At 39.1% G+C, this 23,271-nt stretch overlaps 1 protein-coding gene across 1 annotated transcript; it reads left to right on the plus strand.

Moving 5' to 3' along the window:
* Positions 1-798: 798 nt before the first annotated feature.
* ostf1 (osteoclast stimulating factor 1) lies at positions 799-21,871 on the plus strand. The gene is made up of 10 exons (XM_061899441.1): positions 799-958; positions 5,918-5,964; positions 12,853-12,903; positions 12,985-13,048; positions 13,120-13,173; positions 13,269-13,376; positions 16,291-16,340; positions 16,465-16,543; positions 21,162-21,260; positions 21,342-21,871. Exons 1-10 carry the CDS (start codon positions 925-927, stop codon positions 21,398-21,400), a joined length of 645 nt encoding a protein of 214 aa, XP_061755425.1. The 5' UTR covers positions 799-924; the 3' UTR covers positions 21,401-21,871.
* The last annotated feature ends 1,400 nt before the right edge of the window (positions 21,872-23,271 follow it).

Here is a 23,271-nt window from a genome sequence, read left to right on the forward strand (position 1 = left end):
ATATAAATCATCCATTTATAAATAGTTAAATGTTGTTACCCACATCCGAAAAACAAGCAGCACTCTTTGAAACAGTATGTGGGCATACTTTTATTTTGAAGTGTCTCGTTTGGTCTGTCTACGGATGTAAGGAAGCTGCTTCCGGGTATTGCCAATAAGGTATTTGTTTGTCATTTGTTGGTATTTTACTTGGTAAAATGTTTGATCCACATGTTGTGCATGTTATTATTTTTACGTTTGTAAGGTGGTTTATTTATTACAGTTTTCACGGTGAATTTGAAGGAAAAGGAAGCCTTCAAATAAATCACTTCAAGAAAGCCATTGTGTCTGTGCTATTTGGAGGGAGTTACACTTTCTAACCTCACTAATGCCTTGCATCGTCTTTATTAGATATATAACAACGGGCAGGTGGTGGGCGGTTGTGGTTTTGATAAAATGTTGGTTCGGGTGGATGGCGGGTGGATGACGACTTTTGTGATGCGGTTGCGGATGAAATAATTGCATATCCGCGCATCTCTATTATATATATATATATATATATATATATATATATATATATATATATATATATATATATATATATATATATATATATATATATATATATATATATATATATATATATATATATATATATATATATATATGTATATATACATATATATAAACATATAAATAAATATTGATGAATAAACAGTGTAGCTACAACCGAGTATGTCCAACGTTTGCATTATTAACATTTGGAAATACTGATAAAGTGAAATTGCCTTTGCGCACGCGCGAAATATCATTTCCGTGTTGCCAGCAGCAGCTCCTACTTCCTCATCGGGGGTGGGCTCCAAACCTCTGTCAAGTCCAGGGAAGTTTTTTTTTCGTCGTTGCTTTAATTGCGCGTTTTAATACATTCTACTTTCATCCTCACAAATGTCCAAGCCTCCCCCAAAGCCGGCCAAGCCTGGTAAGCTCAATTTGATGTGGAACTTTTGTGTAGACATCGCCGAAAATAGGTAATCAACACCTTGCTAGCTATCGAACTAGCTACCTAGCTAGCGCTTTGAGCTTCAGTTTGTGGGCGGCTTATCTTAAAAAGTAATGCTGTAAAGCGTGTTAATGTGTTCATTTGAGTGTGAAAATAAATGGAAATATAAATTATGCTGGACAACATTGGTAACACCTGTCATTTTTCATGGCCTGATATATAAAAATGGCTAATGAACGTCAGCAGGCCTCTCACTGTCCTATTTTGTTTGTGTCAGAGGTTAATAAAAATACAATAGGATTACATATATGAATTATGTCCTGCCCTTTATATTACATTTTTAGTACGTATTCCAACAATATTCCAACCTTTTTTTTTTAGTACAAATTCCAACAAGGGGAGCACGGTGGGGAAGGGGTTAGTGCATCTGCCTCACAATACGAAGGTCCTGAGTAGTCAGGGTTCAATTCTGCACTTGGGATCTTTCGGTGTGGAGTTTGCATGTTCTCATCGTGACTGCGTGGGTTCTGTCTCGCCAAATTTCTTCCCCCTACTAAAACCTTGCCCCCGCCATTTACTCCCAGGGTCATGATTAATACAGATGTTTTGTTAACGCTATATTATACAAATATAACGCTATATTATAAAAATATAACGCTATATTATAAAAATACAGACGTTTTGTTAACGCTATATTCTAAAAAAAATTTTAAAACAATTTACAAACACAAGCTATGGGATGACGTAAGAGGAAACGTGACCCTGGAAGTAAATGCGTCATCCCATAGCTTGTGTTTGTAAATAGTTTTTTAAATTGTATTTTTTATAATATAGCGTTAACAAAACGTCTGTATTTTTTTAATATAGCGTTATATTTTTATAGTATAGCGTTAACAAAACGTCTGTATTAGTCATGACCCCGGAAGTAAATGGGGGGGGGGTTTGTAGGGGGGAAGAAATTTGGCGTGACAGTTCCCTCTGGGTACTCCGGCTTCCTCCCACCACCAAATACATGCACCTGGGGATAGGTGTATTGGCAACACTAAATTGGCCCTAGTGTGTGAATGTTGTCTATCTGTGTTGGCCCTGGGATGAGGTGGCGACTTGTCCAGGGTGTACCCCGCCTTCCGCCCGAATGCAGCTGGGATAGGCTCTAGCACCTCCGCGACCCTGAAGGTTATGAATAAGCGTTAGAAAATGCATGGATATTCCAACAAGGATAGTTAAAATTTTCAAACCATCCATTTTCTACCGCTTATTCCCTTTGGGGTGACGGGGTGCGCTGGTGCCTATCTCAGCTACAATCGGACGGAAGGCGGCGTACACCCTGGACAAGTCACCACCTCATCACAGGGCAAACACAGATAGACAACATTCACACACTAGGGCCAATTTAGGCTATCCCCAGGTGCATGTCTTTGGAAGTGGGAGGAAGCCGGAGTACCCGGAGGGAACCCACGCATTCACGGGGAGGACATGCAAACTCCACAAAGAAAGATCCCGAGCTCGGGATTGAACCCTGACTACTCAGGACCTACGTATTGTGAGGCAGACGCACTAACCCCTCTGCCACCGTGAAGCCCAATTTTGCTAACTGATACTGGACTATTTTCCAACAAGGTGGAGATCATAAAGCTTTTGCACTTTTGAATGCTGATATTCACTTTTTTTTTTTCTTTTCTTGGTTAATGTTATGCCACACGTACATTGACAAACCAGAGCGGTTTTGTTTACTTCAAGTAAGGGAACCCAAAGTAGGGCCCGCAGGTCAACTGTGGCCCGCCAATTTGTTTAGTTTGGCCTGCCTACAGTTGTGATCAAAATTATTCAACCTACACACAATTTTGGTGTTTATTAGCAATTTGGACCTTTATTCTGTATTTTGTTTATAGTCATATCAAATAAAGATGCATTAAATAGACAAATGCAACTTGAATTACAACATTATATTTTGTAACATACCAAACAGTGTCATTTCTCTTGATATCTCATTGACAAAATTATTCAACCCCTTGAAGATCATAACTCTTAAGAACAGAATTTGAATAAGGTATTTTCAATCAGGTGTTGAAAACACCTGTAGATGTGATTAGAACTATAACGAGCAAGAATTAAACTGATTGAAAAAGCCTGTGACGCTCAGCTTCTTGTAGATGGTCAATGGTGTATTTGCAACATGGTGAAGTCCAGGAGTGGTCAAAGAAGTCAAGTGAGAATGTAATTTCTCTTCATAAGAAAGGATATGGATACAAGAAAATAGCAAAGACATAAAAAATTCCAAGGGACACAGTTGGGAGCAAAATTCGCAAGTTTAAAGCTAAAGGCACAGTGGAAACACTACCTGGGCGTGTTAGAAAGAGGATGCTGTGTGCAACTGCTGTCCAGTATTTGAAGCATACCGTGGTGAAAAACCCCTGGGTAACAGCTGAGGAACTACAACAGGACATTGCAGTGGGGGGAACGCAGGTTTCCTCCCAACAATAAGGCGCGCACTACGAAATGAAGGCCTCCATGCCAGAACTCCCAGGCGCACCCCACTTCTGATTACCAGGCACAAGAAAAATAGACTCCAGTGTGCCAAAAATCATCTGGACAAACCCCAAAGGTGTCGGGAAACTGTTCTATGGAGTGATGAGACAAAAGTGGAACTCTTTGGGCCTATGAATCAACGTTATGTCTGGAGGAGAAAAAATGAAGCTTACATAAAGAGAAGAACACCTTGCCTACTGTTAAGAATGGTTGGGGGTCAATCATGTTCTGGGGCTGTTTCTCTGCCTCAGGTACCGGGAATCTCCAGCGCGTTCAAGTCATTTCTATTTCCTACCGGGATATATTAGCTGCAAATGTCATGAAGTCAGTGACGAAGCTGAGGCTTGGGAGACGTTATACCTTCCAACAGGAAAACGATCCCAAGCATACCTCCAAATCAACATCAGAATGGTTGCAGAAGAAGGGCTGGAAGACTCTGGAGTGGCCTTCACAGTCGCCAGACTTAAATCCTATAGAAAACCTGTGGTGGGACTTGAAGTAGGCAGTTGAAGCACGCAAGCCCAAGAATATGAATGAACTGGAGGCCTTTGCCCAAGAGGAATGGGCTAAAATACCTGTAGATCATTGCTAGAAGCTTGTGTCCGGTTATGTATCACGTTTGAAGGATTTAATTACTACCAAAGGGTGTTCTACTAAGTACTAAAGATGCATGTAACTAGGGGGTTGAATAATTTGGTCAATGAGATATTAAGAAAAATGTCCTTTTTTGGTATTTTGTAAAATACAGTGTTACAATTTAAGTTGCATTTGTCTATTTAACACATCTTTATTTGATATGACTATAAAGAAAATACGGAATAAATGTCCAACTTGCTAAAACACCAAAATTGTGTGGGTGTTGAATAATTTTGATCACAACTATATCATAGCCAATTTATAAATTACACAATTGTGTCATCGTGGCCACACCCCTACCAGGCCTCTAACCACGCCCCCATCGCCACAGATATCTTTGCAAACTTAGGGAAACCCTGCTCAATCGTGGTGTTGTCCCACAGGTCTTTGGAAAATTATTTTGGTCCTTCAAGACAAAGTTTGTACATCCCTGCATGAAAGCAGCAAGATGGGGCATTATGGCTGCATTGTATGGGGCATTCAAACCATGATTTGAGTCACCAGTCTTGACTCCTGTCACACAAACACAATCCATTTGTGAACTTTTTTTTTTTTTTTTTTAAGAAATAGCAAATACAAATTTTAAAGATTATGTTTACTGTGAAAGGCGGACTGTGGCCTGGTTTGAATCGGTGTATGAAAGATTGCTTGTTCCTGGGTTTCTTTCAGCTTCCTTCCACATGTTCCCTGTGACTGACAATCAATTCATGGTCTACCCCCTCTCTCGCCCACAAAGTCAGCTTACATAGGCTTCAGCTCACCCAAAACCCAAATTTGGACAACCAGTGTAGAAATTGGACGTGTGAGCGTGCAGCACTAGAAAATAGCCCCACTTTGTGGTAATATATATAACTATTACTGTATGTTTGCCATAATATTAAGCAGTGTTAAAAATTTAAGCTGTAGGAAAAATAGCAAGAAGCAGAAGTGGTCAAAATATATTTGGTAAATAAAGCCATTGCCTAATCTGTGACACGCAATTCTATATAGAGATGGTTCTGTTTTTCCAAGAACGACTGGCTGTGTGTATTATGTTCAGATTTGATTATGGGGTTTCGAGAGGCATTGGTTTTGGATGAAAACTGATGAAAAATGTTCATATGAGGTCAATAGGTTGCAGAATTCATTGTGTGGATTTTTAGGAATGTTGTAGCTTTCCATCAAATAGGAGCACTATTATATTTGCAAAGGCAGAATATATGAATGTCATCTATTCTCTCTCCTGAAGAAATAAATAAAGTACTAACTAATCTAATCTATTGGATTTTGCAGCATTTCCTCCATCATTGAGTGAGAATGTAGTCCATGGACATGTCAGCAAAGTGTGTATTCAGAGCAACATGAATAGACTTGTGTAGTTGAAGTGAACAGGGCTGAGTTTTGTGCAGCCTATCGCACCCTAAACACTGCAACAGTGTCTAGGCTAAAACACACACAAGCCAGCCAGCATTAAAAAAAATTAAATATATTTAGACTATTGTTCTCTGAGCTATTACATAATGTACTGTATAACTTGTCATCTAAGGGTGGAAAAAAAATTGCGTAGATTCCAACTTAATGTCAAGCTGACAGCAACGCTCGGATGGAGCTGCTGACACTGCCTGTATAAACAGCATGCAGGCTGGTTCCAAACAAGTGCTGCCGCATTTCACTAAGTCTTCTTGCGTAATTGCAAAAATGGTTTGTTTGAATGTGCATTCCTAACTAGTGTGGATTCCCCCTTTTGTGTGTCACTGTGCTGTTGTCAACCAGCAATCATGTGTTGTCTTACAGGCCAAGTCAAGGTGTTCAGAGCCGAGTACACCTTTGACCCTAGAACGGTAGGAGCCTTTTTTCTTCTTCAACGGTTTCTTTATTAGCAGCATTACATAGGAATATTTCCACAATCTGCTCCCCAAAATGTCAAATAAATATGCAGATCCTCATACAACTGTTTGGAATATATTGAATTGTTTGTTTTTCTGATTCGGTCATCCGCTTCTTCTCCTTTGCATTAACTTCCTCAGTTTTGGTGGTTGTAGGGCAGGATTGTGTCGATCTCTGAGCGGTGCTAAAATGCACACGTCAACTGTCTAATCAAATTGTATGCTTGTTTTTTTGTGTAGACGAAGCAGAAAAAGCAACATGTAACAAAATAACCCTTATTTGGTCAAATGGGACAACCTTATGACAAATATTACATCAACCGGCGGCGGATTAGGCTCACATCTCAAATTATGCTCTTAAATCATAGGGAACCACTTTTTTATTTTTTGCCTATCATTCACAAATCTAATGTGAGACAAGCACACTTGTACAGCAGGTATGGAAAGTATTCAGACCGCTTAACATTTTCCACTCTTGGTTTTATTGCAACCTTTTTCTAAAATAAAAAAAGGAAATTTTATTTATCACTAATGTACACTCAGTACCCCCATTTTGACAGTAAAAAACAGAACATTTTAACAAATGTATTAAAAAAAAAAACAATTTTAAAATCAAACCTACATTTTTTTAGACCCTTTGCTCAATACTTTGTCGACGCACATATGGCTGCAATTACAGCCTCAAGTCTTTTTTTTAACTTAATCACACAATCTTGGCACACCTATTTTTGGGCAGTTTTACCCATTCCTCTCTGCCGATTCCTCTTTGCAGCACCTCTCAACCTCAAATCATGTCCAATTAACTGTATTTACCACAGATGGACTCCAAAACTAACAGCAATCACCAGGGGGCGAACAAAAGGCAGTGGCCTCAGAGCCATCTTTCGTGAGAGTATGGACAACTCGTTTGCAGAGTTGGTCCCAAACATGGTGCCCTGTAGTAATGTGAGAGGCTTTTGAGCAATCATTTAAGAGGTTGTTTAGCCATACTCTCTCTATACACGACTCAAAGTGGCCTCATCTAAGAGTGAGCAAGAGTTAGTGAGATGTAGGGTAACAGAGTGTGACAGTAGACTGCCTGGTCTCCAGTAGATCCAGAACATTTATGGAAAAATAAATGCATTATCACATTAGTACCCTCCTTGGGGTGCATGGTTTGGGGAAACAAAAATTAATTTAGATTTTTTATGTCAAAAATTGTGATAGCAATTCGATTTTCAATTTTTTATTTTGATAATTTAAATGCATAAAACTGCTTGAATGGTGAGTGAAGGAAGTCATGTTACTCTTAGACTGTCAACATATTGTTGTCTCAAGTTAACACACATTAGAACAGGGGTCACCAACGCGGTGACCGCGGGCACCAAGTAGCCCATAAGGACCAGATGAGTAGCCCGCTGGCCTGTTCTAAAAATAGCTCAAATTGCAGCACTTACCAGTGAGCTGCTTCTATTTTTAAAATTGTATTTATTTACTAGCAAGCTGGTCTCACTTTGCTCTACATTTTTAATTCTAAGGGAGACAAAACTCAAATAGAATTTGAAAATCCAATACAATATTTATAGACCTGGTCTTCACCTGTTTAAATAAATGTATTAATTTTTTTACTTTGCTTCTTATAACTTTCAGAAGGACAATTGTAGAGAAAAATACAACATTAAAAATGATTTTAGGATTTTTAAACACATATACCCTTTTACATTTTAAATTCCTTCCTCTTCTTTCCTGACTATTTAAAATTTAAAGCCCACCAGGCTGCACCAAACCTTTGGTGCCTTGTTGACACAGAAAAGTACAGTGGTGTATGTGCAGCAGCTATGAAGGTTGCAAGCCTGTTTGGTTCAACTTATCTTTGTGAATCAGCCTTTTCTGACATGAACTTCATCAGGAACAAACATAGAACACGCCTCACTGATGCGAGCGTTGCAGTGTCAAGTTACACACCAGAGTACAACACACTAGTTAACAACATGCAATGTCAGGCTTCCCACTAACTGACAAAGAAACAGATAACAAATTTGGTGTCCAGTTCAAAGTGTGACATGATATATTTAAACATTTGAGAGTTGACTTTTGTATTTTACATGAGTTATTTGTACAAACATGGTGCAAAGTAATTCATGATTTGTTAAAAATTGTTAGTGGTTAGCTAGTTAAAATGGGATATTGTGATTACACAAGACTGTCTTAGAAGTGATCATTTTAAAAATGTGCACTTAGAGAAAATATAAAAATAGAGTGTTGCATATTGATATTTGTCTGTTTCTATATATATTTATTGTGAGAAATCATTAAGATGATCAGTGTTTCCACAAATATAAATATCATTAATTATTAATAAGAAATTATAGTTAAAGGTAAATTGAGCAAATTGGCTATTTTTGGCCCTTTATTTAAGTGTGTATCAAACTGGTAGCCCGTCGCATTAATCAGTACCAAAGAAGTAGTTTTTGGTTTCAAAAAGGTTGGTGATCCCTGCATTAGAACAATATGCAATAATATACTTTCAAAAACATTTGGGTTTTAGTATATAACGCTCATGTTTGCTTACACCTTCTTTGGCCCCCAGTCAGAGCGTCATCGTCATCCACCCATTTTAAACTAAATTGACAGGCTTAGTAGTACTGGAGAAGTTCCTTCAGCAATTTTACACTGTCACCATTAAAACTTTTTTCAGATACTTTACACTAATACAATGCAACTTAACATGCTGACTGCATCGGCTACAGCGCACACAGAAATCTTTTCCTGTAACCACCGTTGACGAGTCAGCAGGCCAAGTATGCAAAGCTCAAGAACTCTTAATTCAATTGAAAGATGCAAATTTAAAGAAAGTTTAATCATTTCAGCAAATAAAACCTTGATGTTCATTTGATTTTCATTATTTTGCAGCCTCCAGTCTTGCAAAATAGAATAGAATAGAAAGTACTTTATTGATCCCTGGGGGAAATTCAGCACCACAGTTCGCTCACAATAAACAATAATAATAATATATAACATATTATATATATAATATATAATATATGAATAATATAAATATATTCTACATTTAAGTTCAGTCAAGAACGAACATATGTGAATTACCCCCGGTGTACCAACAGGCACGCATTTTAACACCCAGAGCACTCCCGGAAAGGCTCCGGTGTCGAGGAACCAACGCTTATACCGCAAATGTGCGTTGCACGATGTGCACGTTTAAACAAATTGAGTTGCGGCGACACATCAAACGCAACATCTAACTTTCTTTTTTTAACCACCATTGCCTTACTCCGCCAAGGCTGTCCTTTGTCACCGATTCTGTTCATAACTTTTATGGACAGAATTTCTAGGCGCAGCCAAGGCGTTGAGGTGTTCCGGTTTGGTGGGCACGGGATTAGGTCTCTGCTTTTTGCAGATGATATAGTCCTGATGGCTTCATCTGGCCGGGATCTTCAGCTCTCACTGGATCGGTTCGCAGCCGAGTGTGAAGCGACCGGAATGAGACTCAGCACCTCCAAGTCCGAGTCTATGGTTCTCGCCCGGAAAAGGGTGGAGTGCCATCTCCGGGTTGGGGAGGAGACCCTGCCCCAAGTGGAGGAGTTCAAGTACCTAGGAGTCTTGTTCACGAGTGGGGGAAGAGTGGATCGTGAGATCGACAGGCGTATCGGTGCGGCGTCTTCAGTAATGCGGACGTTGTATCGATCCGTTGTGGTGAAGAGGGAGCTGAGCCGGAAGGCAAAGCTCTCAATTTACCGGTCGATCTACATTCCCATCCTCACCTATGGTCATGAGCTTTGGGTCATGACCGAAAGGATAAGATCACGGGTACAAGCGGCCGAAATGAGTTTCCTCCGCCGTGTGGCGGGGCTCTCCCTTAGAGATAGGGTGAGAAGCTCTGCCATCCGGGAGGAGCTCAACGTAAAGCCGCTGCTCCTCCACATCGAGAGGAGCCAGATGAGGTGGTTCGGGCATCTGGTCAGGATGCCACCCGAACGCCTCCCTAGGGATGTGTTTAGGGCACGTCCAGCTGGTAGGAGGCCACGGGGAAGACCCAGGACACGTTGGGAAGACTATGTCTCCCGGCTGGCCTGGGAACGCCTCGGGATCCCCCGGGAAGAGCTAGACGAAGTGGCTGGAGATAGGGAAGTCTGGGCTTCCCTGCTTAGGCTGCTGCCCCCGCGACCCGACCTCGGATAAGCGGAAGATGATGGATGGATGGATGGATGCCTTAACGTGAACTTAACAATCCAACTAGTTGTGGTTTCACATCGCGCTGCACACTATGCGGAACTAGACAAACAGCCACAAAAGCAGGGGTGCCTAAAGTACAGACAAGCGTCAACAGCAACCTTGCACTGAGGCACCCCAAAACAAATGGATGTAATAATATTTTATTTGCCTGAAAACATATTACCGTATTTTTCGAATTATAAGTCGCTCCGGAGTATACGTCGCACCGGCCAAAAATGCATAACAAAGAAGGAAAAAAACATATATACGTCGCACTGGACTATAAGTCGCATTTCTGGGGGAAATGTATTTGATAAAATCCAACACCAAGAATAGACATTTGAAAGGCAATTTAAAATAAATAAAGAATAGTGAACAATAGGCTGAATAAGTGTACGTTATATGACGCATAAATAACCAACTGAGAAGGTGCCTGGTATGTTAACGTAACATATTATGGTAAGAGTCATTCAAATAACTATAACATATAGAACATGCTATACGTTTACCAAACAATCTGTCACTCCTAATCGATAAATCTGATGAAATCTTCTTCCTCGTCGTCTCTTCGCTTCTAAACAACTCTGCCAACTCCAAAGGTATCGTCTTGTCATTTTGTGCTGCATTATTCACTATGTTCAGCTTGTAATCTGCAGTACATGATTTCCTTTGTGGTCCAATTTTTGTTCAGCCCTTTTCAATTTTTATAAGTTACCGCCAACGATGAAATGATCCATTTCAATAACTACGGCAGTAGCATATAGCATATAGCAGTTAGCTTTCCATGACCCACAATGCACTTCTGTCATGACCCTCCCCTGCCCAATTCTTATATGTTGACGTGTATGTGACGATTGCTGACGTATGTGTGACGATTGCTGAGATTTTCTTCGTCTCTTCCGCGAATGAGATGAATAATATTATTTGATATTTTACGGTAATGTGTTAATAATTTCACACATAAGTCGCACCGGAGTAAATGTCGCACCCCGGCCAAACTATGAAAAAAACTGCGATGTATAGTCCGAAAAATACGGTAGGATCTTATGAGCATTAAACAATGTTCCTTTTAGTATGTGTCTCGGTTGGTAGGGAAGCAGTGCTGGCAACTTGAGGGTTCTAGACTCGAACCCCTCTTCCGCCATTGTAGTCACTGCCGTTGTGTCCTTGGGCAAGATACTTTACCCACCTGCTCCCAGTACCACCCACACTGGTTTAAATGTAACTTAGATAATGGGTTTCACTAGGTAAAGCGCTTTGAGTCACTGGAGAGAAGCGCTATATAAATGTAATTCACACTTCATATTTTTATGCATAATATTATTTGTTCACTTGTTTGCATTTCATAAAATGACTCTCCAATGGTATATTTATTTTTAGTTAGCTCTTGGTCTTTAGTAAAAGTATTTTTGTTTTACTTATGAATTATTTTTAATTTAGGTTTCATTTATCTTGAATGTTTGTTAAAAATAGTGCGATAAAAATGTCTTACATAACTTAAAGAATAATGGTAATTAATAATGCGAATTTTAATTTTCATAAAAATAATCGTGCAGCCCTACTTTATTGTGTCAATGCGTATTATAAGAAAAATATTTGCATTATACAAAGGTTTTTCTGCTTGCCATAACCTTCATTCTGTTGTTCTTATAAATGCTCATCATCAACACTACAATTGCACTTCTAACACATGTTCATTTATTATTTTTTTTTAATTTTTAACTCCGCTGTTCGCCGCTTTACACAGATCATGGTACCTGTCTATGAATGTTCTCATTCATCCAGGCCATTGTAATCTCAGGGAATTCAGTCTATTGTAACTGGACTGCTCGATTTGTCTTTGAAGAAGTTTTGCTGTGCGCTGTATTTCAGGGGCTTTAAACGTCCCGGGTTTTGTCAGTTTTTATCAGTCGCTCTGAAACGATTAATTGTAGCAAAATAATAGAAATCAAAGCTTTATTCTAATCAAATTAATCGAAAATTGCTGCAGCCCTAGAAAATATAACTTTCTTTGACCACAGGCTCACTTAATAAAAGGTATACTACACTAAACAGCAGCAGCAGAACCAATGTTGTAATAGCAGCAAGGTACAAAATGTTCAACCAGCATTAATACCCCTGATGACTTATTTGTAAAAAATAGTACAGAAAGTGCAACACAGCGACAGATGAGTAGCGCAATCAAGATAGTAGTGCGCATGCAGATGGAGATAAAACTGTGTGATACTTCAATTGCAGCTGGGGTTAATGATAAATCAAGTATATCAATCGTCTACAGTCATTGTTGACCTACCGCTAGTTAAAGACAACATTAGTATTTGCTTTTATAGACTATAATAAATAACTCTGGACTCGTGATACCCCAAAATTCCACCAATCATGTTTTACACTTGCTTGATAATTAAGAGTGTTAAAATGTGTGATGTATTGATTTTATGTCTTTATATTAAAATGGTTAACATATTTTTACACCTTTATAACAGTAAGGTGACTTGTGGGGTTAATGAAGGGGCCAACGTCACCCTAAACAGATTACTTCCAGATGATCCACTCTAATAAGTAGAGGAAAATGAACAATGGTGTAACTGAACCTAACAAACAGCTAGTTGACCCGTTTAGTTTTGTGTGTTGCAGCCAGACGAGCTTTACTTTGAAGAGGGGGACATACTCTACATCTCTGACACAGTAAGATACCTTTTTGAAGAAAAAACTAATTATATTTCTGACTGTAAGACGTAAAAAAAAAAAGTTTCCTGTCGTCCTCAGAGTGACGGTAACTGGTGGAAAGGAACATGCAGAGGGAGGACGGGACTTATTCCTCGCAATTATGGTCAGTAGAAAAGAAAAAATAATTGTCGTACGCACATTTGTAAACTAAACATTAAGTATGGCTGTTTTCAGTGACGGAGCAGGCAGAATGTATCCACCATCCCATGCAAGAGGCTGCTAAACGAGGTGTGACTGCTTCTCTCTTCAATTCTATTTCTGCTTGAACTGTTCCCAGCTACTCATGTGTGCGTATGTTTGTGTGTGGGTGTGTATTACATCAGGGAATCTTAGCTGGCTGAGGGAATGTTTGGAGAACAAGGTGGGAATCAATGGCTTGGACAAGGCGGGAAACACTGCCCTCTACTGGGGATGTCACGGAGGTCATAAAGGTAATCATTTTCAAAACGTTCACATGTTAATATTAAATTGACATTATGCAATGAATAGGGCTGTCTTCAATCATTTGTTAGATTTTGTCCATCTTCAACGATCAGTTGCATTTATAGCATATTTTTTTTAAGACAAATAAACAGATGATGATATGTAGTGTTGTATACTGACTTGTCACTAGGTGTCAGTAACTCATTGATGTGCTTGAGAACTTGCGCTATGAATTCCAAGTTAAATAAATTTACTTATGAATAAATTAATAATTAAGTATTTTCGTAAAGTATAGAAAAAAAAAATCTTATTTGCGACTTTTTCCAGCCTCAATAAAGGCTAAACTACAGTTTAAGGCACCAAGAGGACATCAAACATGACTAAGTAGAAGAAGTAAAAGTAATAGCAAGGTTTATGTACATGAACTAGTGGAAGGATAATTATCTTTTTTAAGAGAAGAGCGATACCTCCTGAGCGAGGTGGTATGTCCTATTACTGGCAATCAATCCTACCGGACAAACGGCAGGATTCCACCAGCCATAGGCTCGCTTTGGCACGGTGTCTGACAGTAGCGCGTCCTAGCGATAACAATGTTGTAACATAGCAATGTGCCAATTATAGCTTGAAGTATAAATGATTATGTATGATATAGTGCTGGGCGCTGTGGCCTTTTATTAATATCTCGATTTTAGGCCATGTCACGATACACAATATATATATCGATATTTTGCCCTAGCCTTGAATTAACACTTGATGCATATAATCACAGCGGTATGATGGTTCTATGTGTCTACATCAAAACATTCTTGTTCATACCGCATAAATATATGCTCATTTTAAACTTTCATGCAGAGAGAGAAATCACAACTAAGTCAATTTACCAAACCTGTATTTATTAAACAGTTATTAAGCAGTGGCACAAACATTCATGTAAATTCCAAAACAGAAAGTGCAAGATTGTCAGAGACATTTTAAAACAAGCTATTAGTGCACTTTTGTGCATGATGTCACTAAGATGATATATTAAAACAACACTAAATTAAATTGCACTTTTTGTACAGAACGCCACTACAGTAGTTTAAAACGTATAAAGTGCACTTTTGTGCATGATGTCACACAAGATATTTCAATAACTGTCAAATAAAAATGAGCTGCATAATAAGGAATCAAATAGTCTATGTCCATCGCTATGTGGTAGGTTACTGCGGACGTTTTCTGTTTCTGATTATTTGTTTCATACGGTGTTGATCTGGAAATGGTTGCTTGGGAATTTTGTTGGATTTGGCACCGGCCGAGATGTTGACATGCGGAGTTTCAAGCACTCCTCATTCTCTAGCAGGTGACTTTTCAAATGGTGCAACACATTGGCAGTGCTGCTACTTTTTGTAGCAACGCTTTTGCCACATACTTGTAAAACATCTTCCCGCTTGAAACCAAACCACTGCCAGACGATGGACCCCCTGCTGTTTTCTTGGGAATTAATCCTTCCTTCATTTGTTACCAGATTCACACCTTCTTTTTCTCGTATTATCACTCGCACCGCACCGCTAGCATCACAGCTAACGTTACCCATGTCGCTACTTGTCTGCTCTGCGATAGTGTATGACGTTGCACGCGCGTCAGTATGTGACGTATGTAAGAAGGTGTGTTTGTTTTATGTCTCTGTGGGACGGAAGGACAAAAAAGTGTGAGAAGAGCCTGTAGTGTAATGCCCGCAGCTAAAAGCAACTGCGTGAGAGCGTATACAAGAATATCATGATAAAGTCATTTTGTATATCGCACAGAGACAAACCGGCGATATATTGAGTATATCGATATATCGCCCAGCCCTCGCTAAAAGCAATCACATATACTCTTATAGGTATTGATCACATTTGATTAATTTTATTCAGACTCTCCGAGTTGGTGCATTACGAAACACTTGTAGCAAAAATTTGTTTTTAAGAACTACAAATAATGTTTAAGATAATAAAGTCTATCAAACAAACCTTTACAAAGGGATCATTGCAAAGTAGTGCATACTTCGACTCTGCTCCCTTGGACTGTCGTGCATGCCATTTTTCTTGTTGTTTTTTGTAAAGTCCTGCACTCTTCCGCTCTTCTTGGTCACCTCTCGGGGAACTCTGAAAAAATGTTTATCCTTTCCGCAATTTGAACGATTCGTAAAAGCCGAAAACAATTCAAACCTAAGGCATTTTGCTATGAGAAAGGCTAAATGCGCCTGGTACCCATTGAGAACAGTCGCTGGCCGGACCACCACACATATTTAATGAGCCAGACAAGATGTCATGTAAATCCGAGTAATAGTCTGTAAAATACGGTAGTTTTGGGTACCGGTAAATCTTTCTGTATCTATCCCATTGGACCGAGGAGGGTCTTTATGCACAACTCTTTGCTTGATGTCTGGCTATTGTCTTGCTGGGCCCCTTGCCTGATTAATTACATAATAACAAAACAGAAAGGTTAACCAGGCACTTTTTACTTGGTCAGGTGAGCCTGGAAGTTTGTAGTAATCCGTGCTGGTTATTATAATTTATAACCGTGAAATTTCAGATATCGGGTCGCACCGCCAACATATTTTTGTTTGGACTCAAACTTCTGCTATGGAAAATAAAAATTGTGGACTCACACTGTGGTCTCCTGGAAAACCGCTACCTAGTTTGGAGATTTACGCCAATGTCACAGGTTGGTAAACGTTGCATGTCGGGGCAAATCTCAAACGGCAAAGACAAAATTGTTTTAAAAATATCTCCAATGCTTCTATGGTTTGAATATATATTTTCCTCGTTCCCAAATACACACAAATTGGTGCCAACAAGCAGTACAAGTTGGTTTTGCATGATATGATTACTTAGAGTCTGTGAACATGTTTTGCTTAAAGGTTCCTGCTTGACTGCAATGCTTCTTTTCCTTCTCGAGCAGATGTGGTGGAGTTGCTACTCAACCAGCCCAACGTTGAGTTCAACCAACAGGTAAAAACAATTACCCCAGTCACAATTGATTGAAAAAAGGGAAACAATGTTTTTATTATCAAATTGATTCAAATGGATACAAAATATTTACTTTGAAGAAATGTAATGATTTGTATTGTTGTAGAATAAGCTTGGAGACACTCCCCTGCATGCTGCTGCCTGGAAGGGTTATTCTGACATTGTAGAGATGTTGCTGAACAAGAGTGAGTATCTACGTCCAGTTTTAAAATTTATTTCAAGTTCGGAATGGTGTTTTTCTGTTGTAAAAAAAATAAATAAATGTTTTCCTGCTTCCAACTTCTTAGACGTGACTTTGATAAGTCATTGTTCTTTTCAACATAAAACTACAATTGAATGGGGTTATTACATAAATGCCATTAAATAAATAAGAATGTCAATTCATAAAAATATCATTATATAATTTGAAAAAAAAAAAAGTATACATTAAAACATGTTAAAGGGGAACTGCATTTTACTTGGAATTTTGCCTATCGTTCCCAAAAATAATGAGCGACGAGAACACACACCTTTTTTTTCAAAAGGATTTTAAAGATAATAAAGGCTTGGAAGATGCGGCTGATGGGAGTCACCACTGTAGCCTTCAAAGCCCTTTAAAACACCTGCAAGACCCTCCAACGTTTTATGTACCGTATTTTCGCACTATAAGGCGCACCTAAAAACCAAAAATGTTCTCAAAATCTGACAGTGCGCCTTATAATCCGGGGCGCCCTATATATGGACCAATATTGAGCCACAACAGGTCTCACAACTACGGTAAGCAGCCGCCGATTTCATTTTCCCCGTAGGAGAAGAAGCGCGCCGGGCATGCTGGGATATATGACTGCGGGAGGCCGTGCCGTTTCATTTCCATTTGTGTGTTTAAATATAAAGACCCGAAAATGGCTCCTATTGAGAGACATGATTTCAGGAAAGCAGGTATTGTCACTGAACTGCTAGACAACAGCAGCGACACTGACTCCATTAACGACGTCTCGTAATAGTGCAAAGCAATAACAAAATATCAATAACTCAACGTAGCTCAAACGTTAATGTCACACAACACACAAAATAAACATGTAAAGCTCACTTTATTAAGTTATTCCTCATTCACGAATCCCTAGATTTCTTCTTCTTCAGTGTCCGAATTAAACATGCCAAAAGAGGTCTCGCAACTACGGTAATCAGCCGTCTACCTTATTTTCCACCGTAGATGAAGTGCGCTTCTTCTTCTACAATAAGCAGACGCCAACCTTATTTTCCCCGTAGAAGAAGAAGCGCGCGGTGCATGCTGGGATATATGACTGCGGGTGGCGTGCCGAGTTTAAACTCAAGGCGATCAGTCACACAGTAGAACACGGGAATAGAGCAGCAGCAAAAGAATTTAACATTAACAGCAGCGACACTGACTCGTTTAATGACGACTTCGACGTATTCGCCCAACAGTTTGATTCGAACACTGAATAAGAAGAATTTGAGGGATTCGTGGATGAGGAATAACTTAAAGTGAGCTTTACGTGTTTATTTTGTGTGTAGTGTTGTGTGACATTATCATTTGAGCAAAGTTGAGTTATTGATATATTGTTTTGCACTATTTCGAGTATTACTATATTGTGATTGCGTTTGATTTACCGTAACAGTATCAGACTGTTTTTTACCTGTTAATTGAATCGGGGAAAATAATAAAACAGCTGTTTATTCATTTAGGGAGTGAACACAGTTGTCAGAACACTGGTTTCTAATCTATTCATAAAGTTTGACTGACCTATCTGACTGTTTTGTTGACATTCCCTTTAGCGCAGCTCCATCTAAAGGATGCATAACGTAACCCCAGCCTCTACTGTAGCATCTATTCTATGCGCCTTATAATGCGGTGCGCCTTATATATAAACAAAGTTTTAAAATAGACCATTCATTGAAGGTGCGCCTTATAATCCGGTGCGCCTTATAGTGCGGAAAATGCGGTACACATTGCAAGTAAATATATAATGTAGTAACATACATCTTCATAACAATATGTACAATATTTACCATATTTTGGTCATTTTATACATTACCCGAACTTATATTTTGGTCATTTTATACATTACCGGAACTTATTTCCTCAGTGCATTTATTTCAGTTTCCTGAGCAGCGCACTTCCGAGTTCTGGCAACAAATGTGAGTCTGTCTTCTAATCATGACAGACTTGGTAATAGAAAATGCAGATGACTATTTTTGGACAAGGATAAAGATTCACAACCTGATCTTTTTTTAAGCTGAATATACAGAGGATGAACTAGGGCTGGGCGATATTGCCTTTTTTTAATACCGCGATATTTTTAGGCCATATCGCGATGTACGATATATTTCTTGGTATTTTGCCTTAGCCTTGAATGAACACTGGATGCATATAATCACAGCAGTATGGTGATTCTATGTGTCTACATTAAAACATTCTTGTTCATACTGCATCAATATATGCTACTCTTAAACTTTCATGTAGAGAAGAAAATCACAACTAAGTCAATTTACCAAAACGGTATTTATTAAAGTTATTAGCAGGTGACTTTTCAAATGATGCTACATATTAGCAGTAATGCTACTTTTGGTAGCAAGGCTTGTGCCCCACACATGACAAATTAAAGTTGTCTATTCGACATATTCCCGCTTGAAGCCGAACCACCGCCAGACGATGGACCCCCTGCTGTTTTTCTTGGGAATTAATTCTTCCTTCATTTGTTACGAGATTCGCACCTTCTTTCTCTAACAACCCGCTAGCTTCACAGCTAGCCGTATACGTATGTGACGTACAGTTGTGATCAAAATTATTCAACCCCCACTCAATTTTGGTGTTTTATTAAGTTGGACATTTATTCCGTATTTTGTTTATAGTCATATCAAATAAAGATGTGTCAAATAGACAAATGCAACTTAAATTGTAACACTGTATTTTACAAAATACCAAAAAAGGACATTTTTCTTAATATCTCATTGACAAAATGATTCAACCCCCTAGTTACATGCATCTTTAGTACTTAGTAGAACACCCTTTCTTTGGCAGTAATTACATCCTTCAAACGTGATACATAACCGGACACAAGCTTCTAGCAACGATCTACAGGTATTTTAGCCCATTCCTCTTGGGCAAAGGCCTCCAGTTCATTCATATTCTTGGGCTTGCGTGCTTCAACTGCCTTCTTCAAGTCCCACCACGGGTTTTCTATAGGATTTAGGTCTGGCGACTGTGAAGGCCACTCCAGAGTCTTCCAGCCCTTCTTCTGCAACCACTCTGATGTTGATTTGGAGGTATGCTTGGGATCGTTGTCCTGTTGGAAGGTCCAACGTCTCCCAAGCCTCAGCTTCGTCACTGACTTCATGACATTTGCAACTAATATATCCTGGTAGGAAATACAATTCATAATGCCTTGAACGCGCTGGAGATTCCCGATACCTGAGGCAGAGAAACAGCCCCAGAGCATGATTGACCCCCCACCATGCTTAACAGTAGGCAAGGTGTTCTTCTCTTAGCAAGCTTAATTTTTTCCTCCTCCAGACATAACATTGATTCATAGGCCCAAAGAGTTCCACTTTTGTCTCATCGCTCCATAGAACAGTTTCCCAAAACCTTTGGGGTTTGTCCAGATGGTTTTTGGCATACTGGAGTCTATTTTTCTTGTGCCTGGTAGTCAGAAGTCGGGTGCGCCTGGAAGTTCTGGCATTGAGGCCTTCATCTCGTAGTACGCACCTTATTGTCTGAGACGAAACCTGCGTTCCCCCCTCTGCAATGTCCTGTTGTAGTTCCTCAGCTGTTACCCAGGGGTTTTTCACCACGGTATGCTTCAAATACTGGACAGCAGTTTCACACAGCATCCTCTTTCTACCACACCCAGGTAGTGTTTCCACTGTGCCTTTAGCTTTAAACTTGCGAATTATGCTCCCAACTGTGTCCCTTGGAATGTGTAATGTCTTTGCTATTTTCTTATATCCATATCCTTCCTTATGAAGAGAAACTACCTCCTCGCTTGACTTCTTTGACCACTCCCTGCACTTCACCATGTTGCAAATACACCATTGACCATCTACAAGAAGCTGAGCGTCAGTCTTTTTCAATCAGTTTAATTGTTGCTCGTTATGGTTCTAATCACATCTACAGGTGTTTTCAACACCTGATTGAAAAGACCTTATTCATATTCTGTTCTTAAGAGTTATGATCTTCAAGGGGCTGAATAATTGTGTCAATGATATATCAAGAGAAATGACACTGTTTGGTATGTTACAAAATATAATGTTGTAATTCAAGTTGCATTTGTCTATTTAATGCATCTTTATTTGATATGACTATAAACAAAATACGGAATAAATGTCCAACTTGCTAAAACACCAAAATTGTGTGGGGGTTGAATAATTTTGATCAGAACTGTATAAACTATCAGACTGCGTGGTCGGTAGTAGTGGGTTTCAGTAGGCCTTTAAAAGAAGGCAAAAATATATATATTTTTTAATTAAAATCATAAAAATGTGAATGTATTAAAATCAATCAAAGAGTTTAGATGAAATACTTTCAGGTGTCGTTTCGTGTCCTGATCAATGTATTTAACTGCATAGAGTGGCAGGCATCTGTGAGAGCTTATCTGTAGAGATCATTTAATCATGGATTCGTTTTGTGGCGCTATGTTGGAATGTTTATCAACTAACTGCTTGTATGCTTTCCTTTTTGAGATACTTTACAAACACATATTTCAATGTTTTTATACACATTATGTGGGCATTTAGGATTATATGATGAAAAGGATAAATGTAAAAGTGTACGAGAGATTAGAAAATAAATGTTCCTGTTTGCAGACGCGCGGACAGACATCAGGAACAACGAGAACAAGCTGGCTGTGGAAATGGCCACTAACGATCTCTGTGCCACGCTTCTCAAGAAGAAGCTGCCAAGCTGTAAGTGCAAGAAGATCGTCTAAATGACAATGTCAGCATTCCTGAGCATCACAAATGTTTTCTTTGCTACCTTTTCCTTAGCTCTAACTCGCACGCAAAGCAACGCTGACGAGTATTTGGACGACGAGGACTCGGACTGAAGAGCCTGCAGAGGTTTTATCACAGACTTCAGTTGGACCTTGTAGCCCTCTTGGGTTTGTTACTGTAACTATGTGACTCTTTTGTCTTAACGCATCGCAGCAGTGCAAACATTCAAGAAAAATGTCTCTAGGGGACCAAACGTCATATTCCCCCCAGTCGGTGTGCTGCACCTTTTCTTTGATTTGTGTGTAACTTCCTCATCCAAAAATCTGCATAGGCATGAAACATTTCCACTGTCTGTCTTGCATTACTTTCTGCCTTATAAAAACACCTAAAATACTTTGGATGGGAGGAACTTCTTGCTGCTTTATGACCTAACATATTATGCAAATGTTTGGAGGGGAAAGTGCCTTATCTATGTAAAACTGTCTTGTCGTTTGTTTTGTTTGCAATTGTAACGTTTCTTTCCTTAACACTCAAACGTGTTCTTTCTACCTGCTTCTATATGTAATTAAAGAGTTTTAAATTAAGATGGTGTTTTTTTTTTTTTGGTTCGAAAATGTGCAAAAGGATGTAACATTTTTGTTTTTCCCGGCTTCTGTATGGTTTAATTCTGGTGAATTGCTCCAAATGAATTTGCTCATATTGGCATAAACATCGAAACAAAGATTGAAAAGGTAAAATAATGAACATAAAGTGAAAATATGGACTAAAAAAAACTAAGTTGCATTGTAAAACTAAAATTATATTATGGGGAAAAAGTGGCGAATGCAGTCCATATGACAAAAAAGTCATATGTCCAGGACAGTACGAGAAAGTTTTAAATAAAATCAGTCAGTCATATTACAAGAATAACCCAATATTCCGCAAATTAAATTTGTATTATTTTAATAAGTCAAAGCTACACAACATATTAGACCAGTTGATCTGCCGTTTCTTTTCTGCTCTGGCCCCTCTCCTTCATGGAGGGGAGAGGGGAACAGGTTCGGTGGCTACGAATGAAGTGCTGGCTGTCCAGAGTCGGGACCCGGGGTGGACCGTCGCCTGTGCATCGGTTGGGGACGTCTCCGCGCTGCTGACCTGTCTCCGCTCGGGAGGATCCCCTGCTGGCCCCACTATGGACTGGACTCTCACTATTATGTTAGATCCACTATGAACTGGACTTTCACAATATGCTATATCCACTCGTCCATTGCACCGGTCGGCCCAGATCTGCGGGGTTTCTCATTGCCATCCCACTCGGTTGAGTTTTTTCCTTGCACTGATGTGGGATCTGAACCGAGGATGTAGTTGTGGCTTGTGCAGCCCTTTGAGACACTTGTGATTTAGGGCTATATAAATACACATGGACATATTACAAAATATATATATTTTTTAGAAAATTAAGTTACAAGAATAGTCTTATTAGGTAAACAACTGAATAAAGTCTAAAAATAGTAGAAAAATACAAATATAAACGTGTAACCTAGAAAAAAAAAGTTTTAATAAATAATGCAGAAATATTACAATAGTTGTAATTTAAATATGAAAGTTTGAGTTGGAAAATTACCAGTAACCCCTTTTTATATGTGGAGAAAGCGGGGGGAAAAGGCAACATCTGCATTGTTTAAAGAGAAATGGAAAACATTTTTCAAAAAGCGTTTGACTGGCATTAATTACAAAAGTTATAATATGCCACACATTACAAGTCAGCCCTATGCTTTTGAGGGGAAAAAGTTGTAATAAAATCTTTATATTTCAAGACAAAAAGTTGCAACAAGAATCGAGTTCCCCAGGGTTCGGTCCTTGGCCCTGTACTCTTCAGCATCTACATGCTGCCGCTAGGTGACGTCATACGCAAATACGGTATTAGCTTTCACTGTTATGTTGATGACACCCAACTTTACATGCCCCTAAAGCTGACCAACACGCCGGACTGTAGTCAGTTGGA

This window comes from Nerophis ophidion, linkage group LG01, assembly GCF_033978795.1.
Source record: "Nerophis ophidion isolate RoL-2023_Sa linkage group LG01, RoL_Noph_v1.0, whole genome shotgun sequence".
Taxonomy (NCBI): Eukaryota; Metazoa; Chordata; class Actinopteri; order Syngnathiformes; family Syngnathidae; genus Nerophis; species Nerophis ophidion.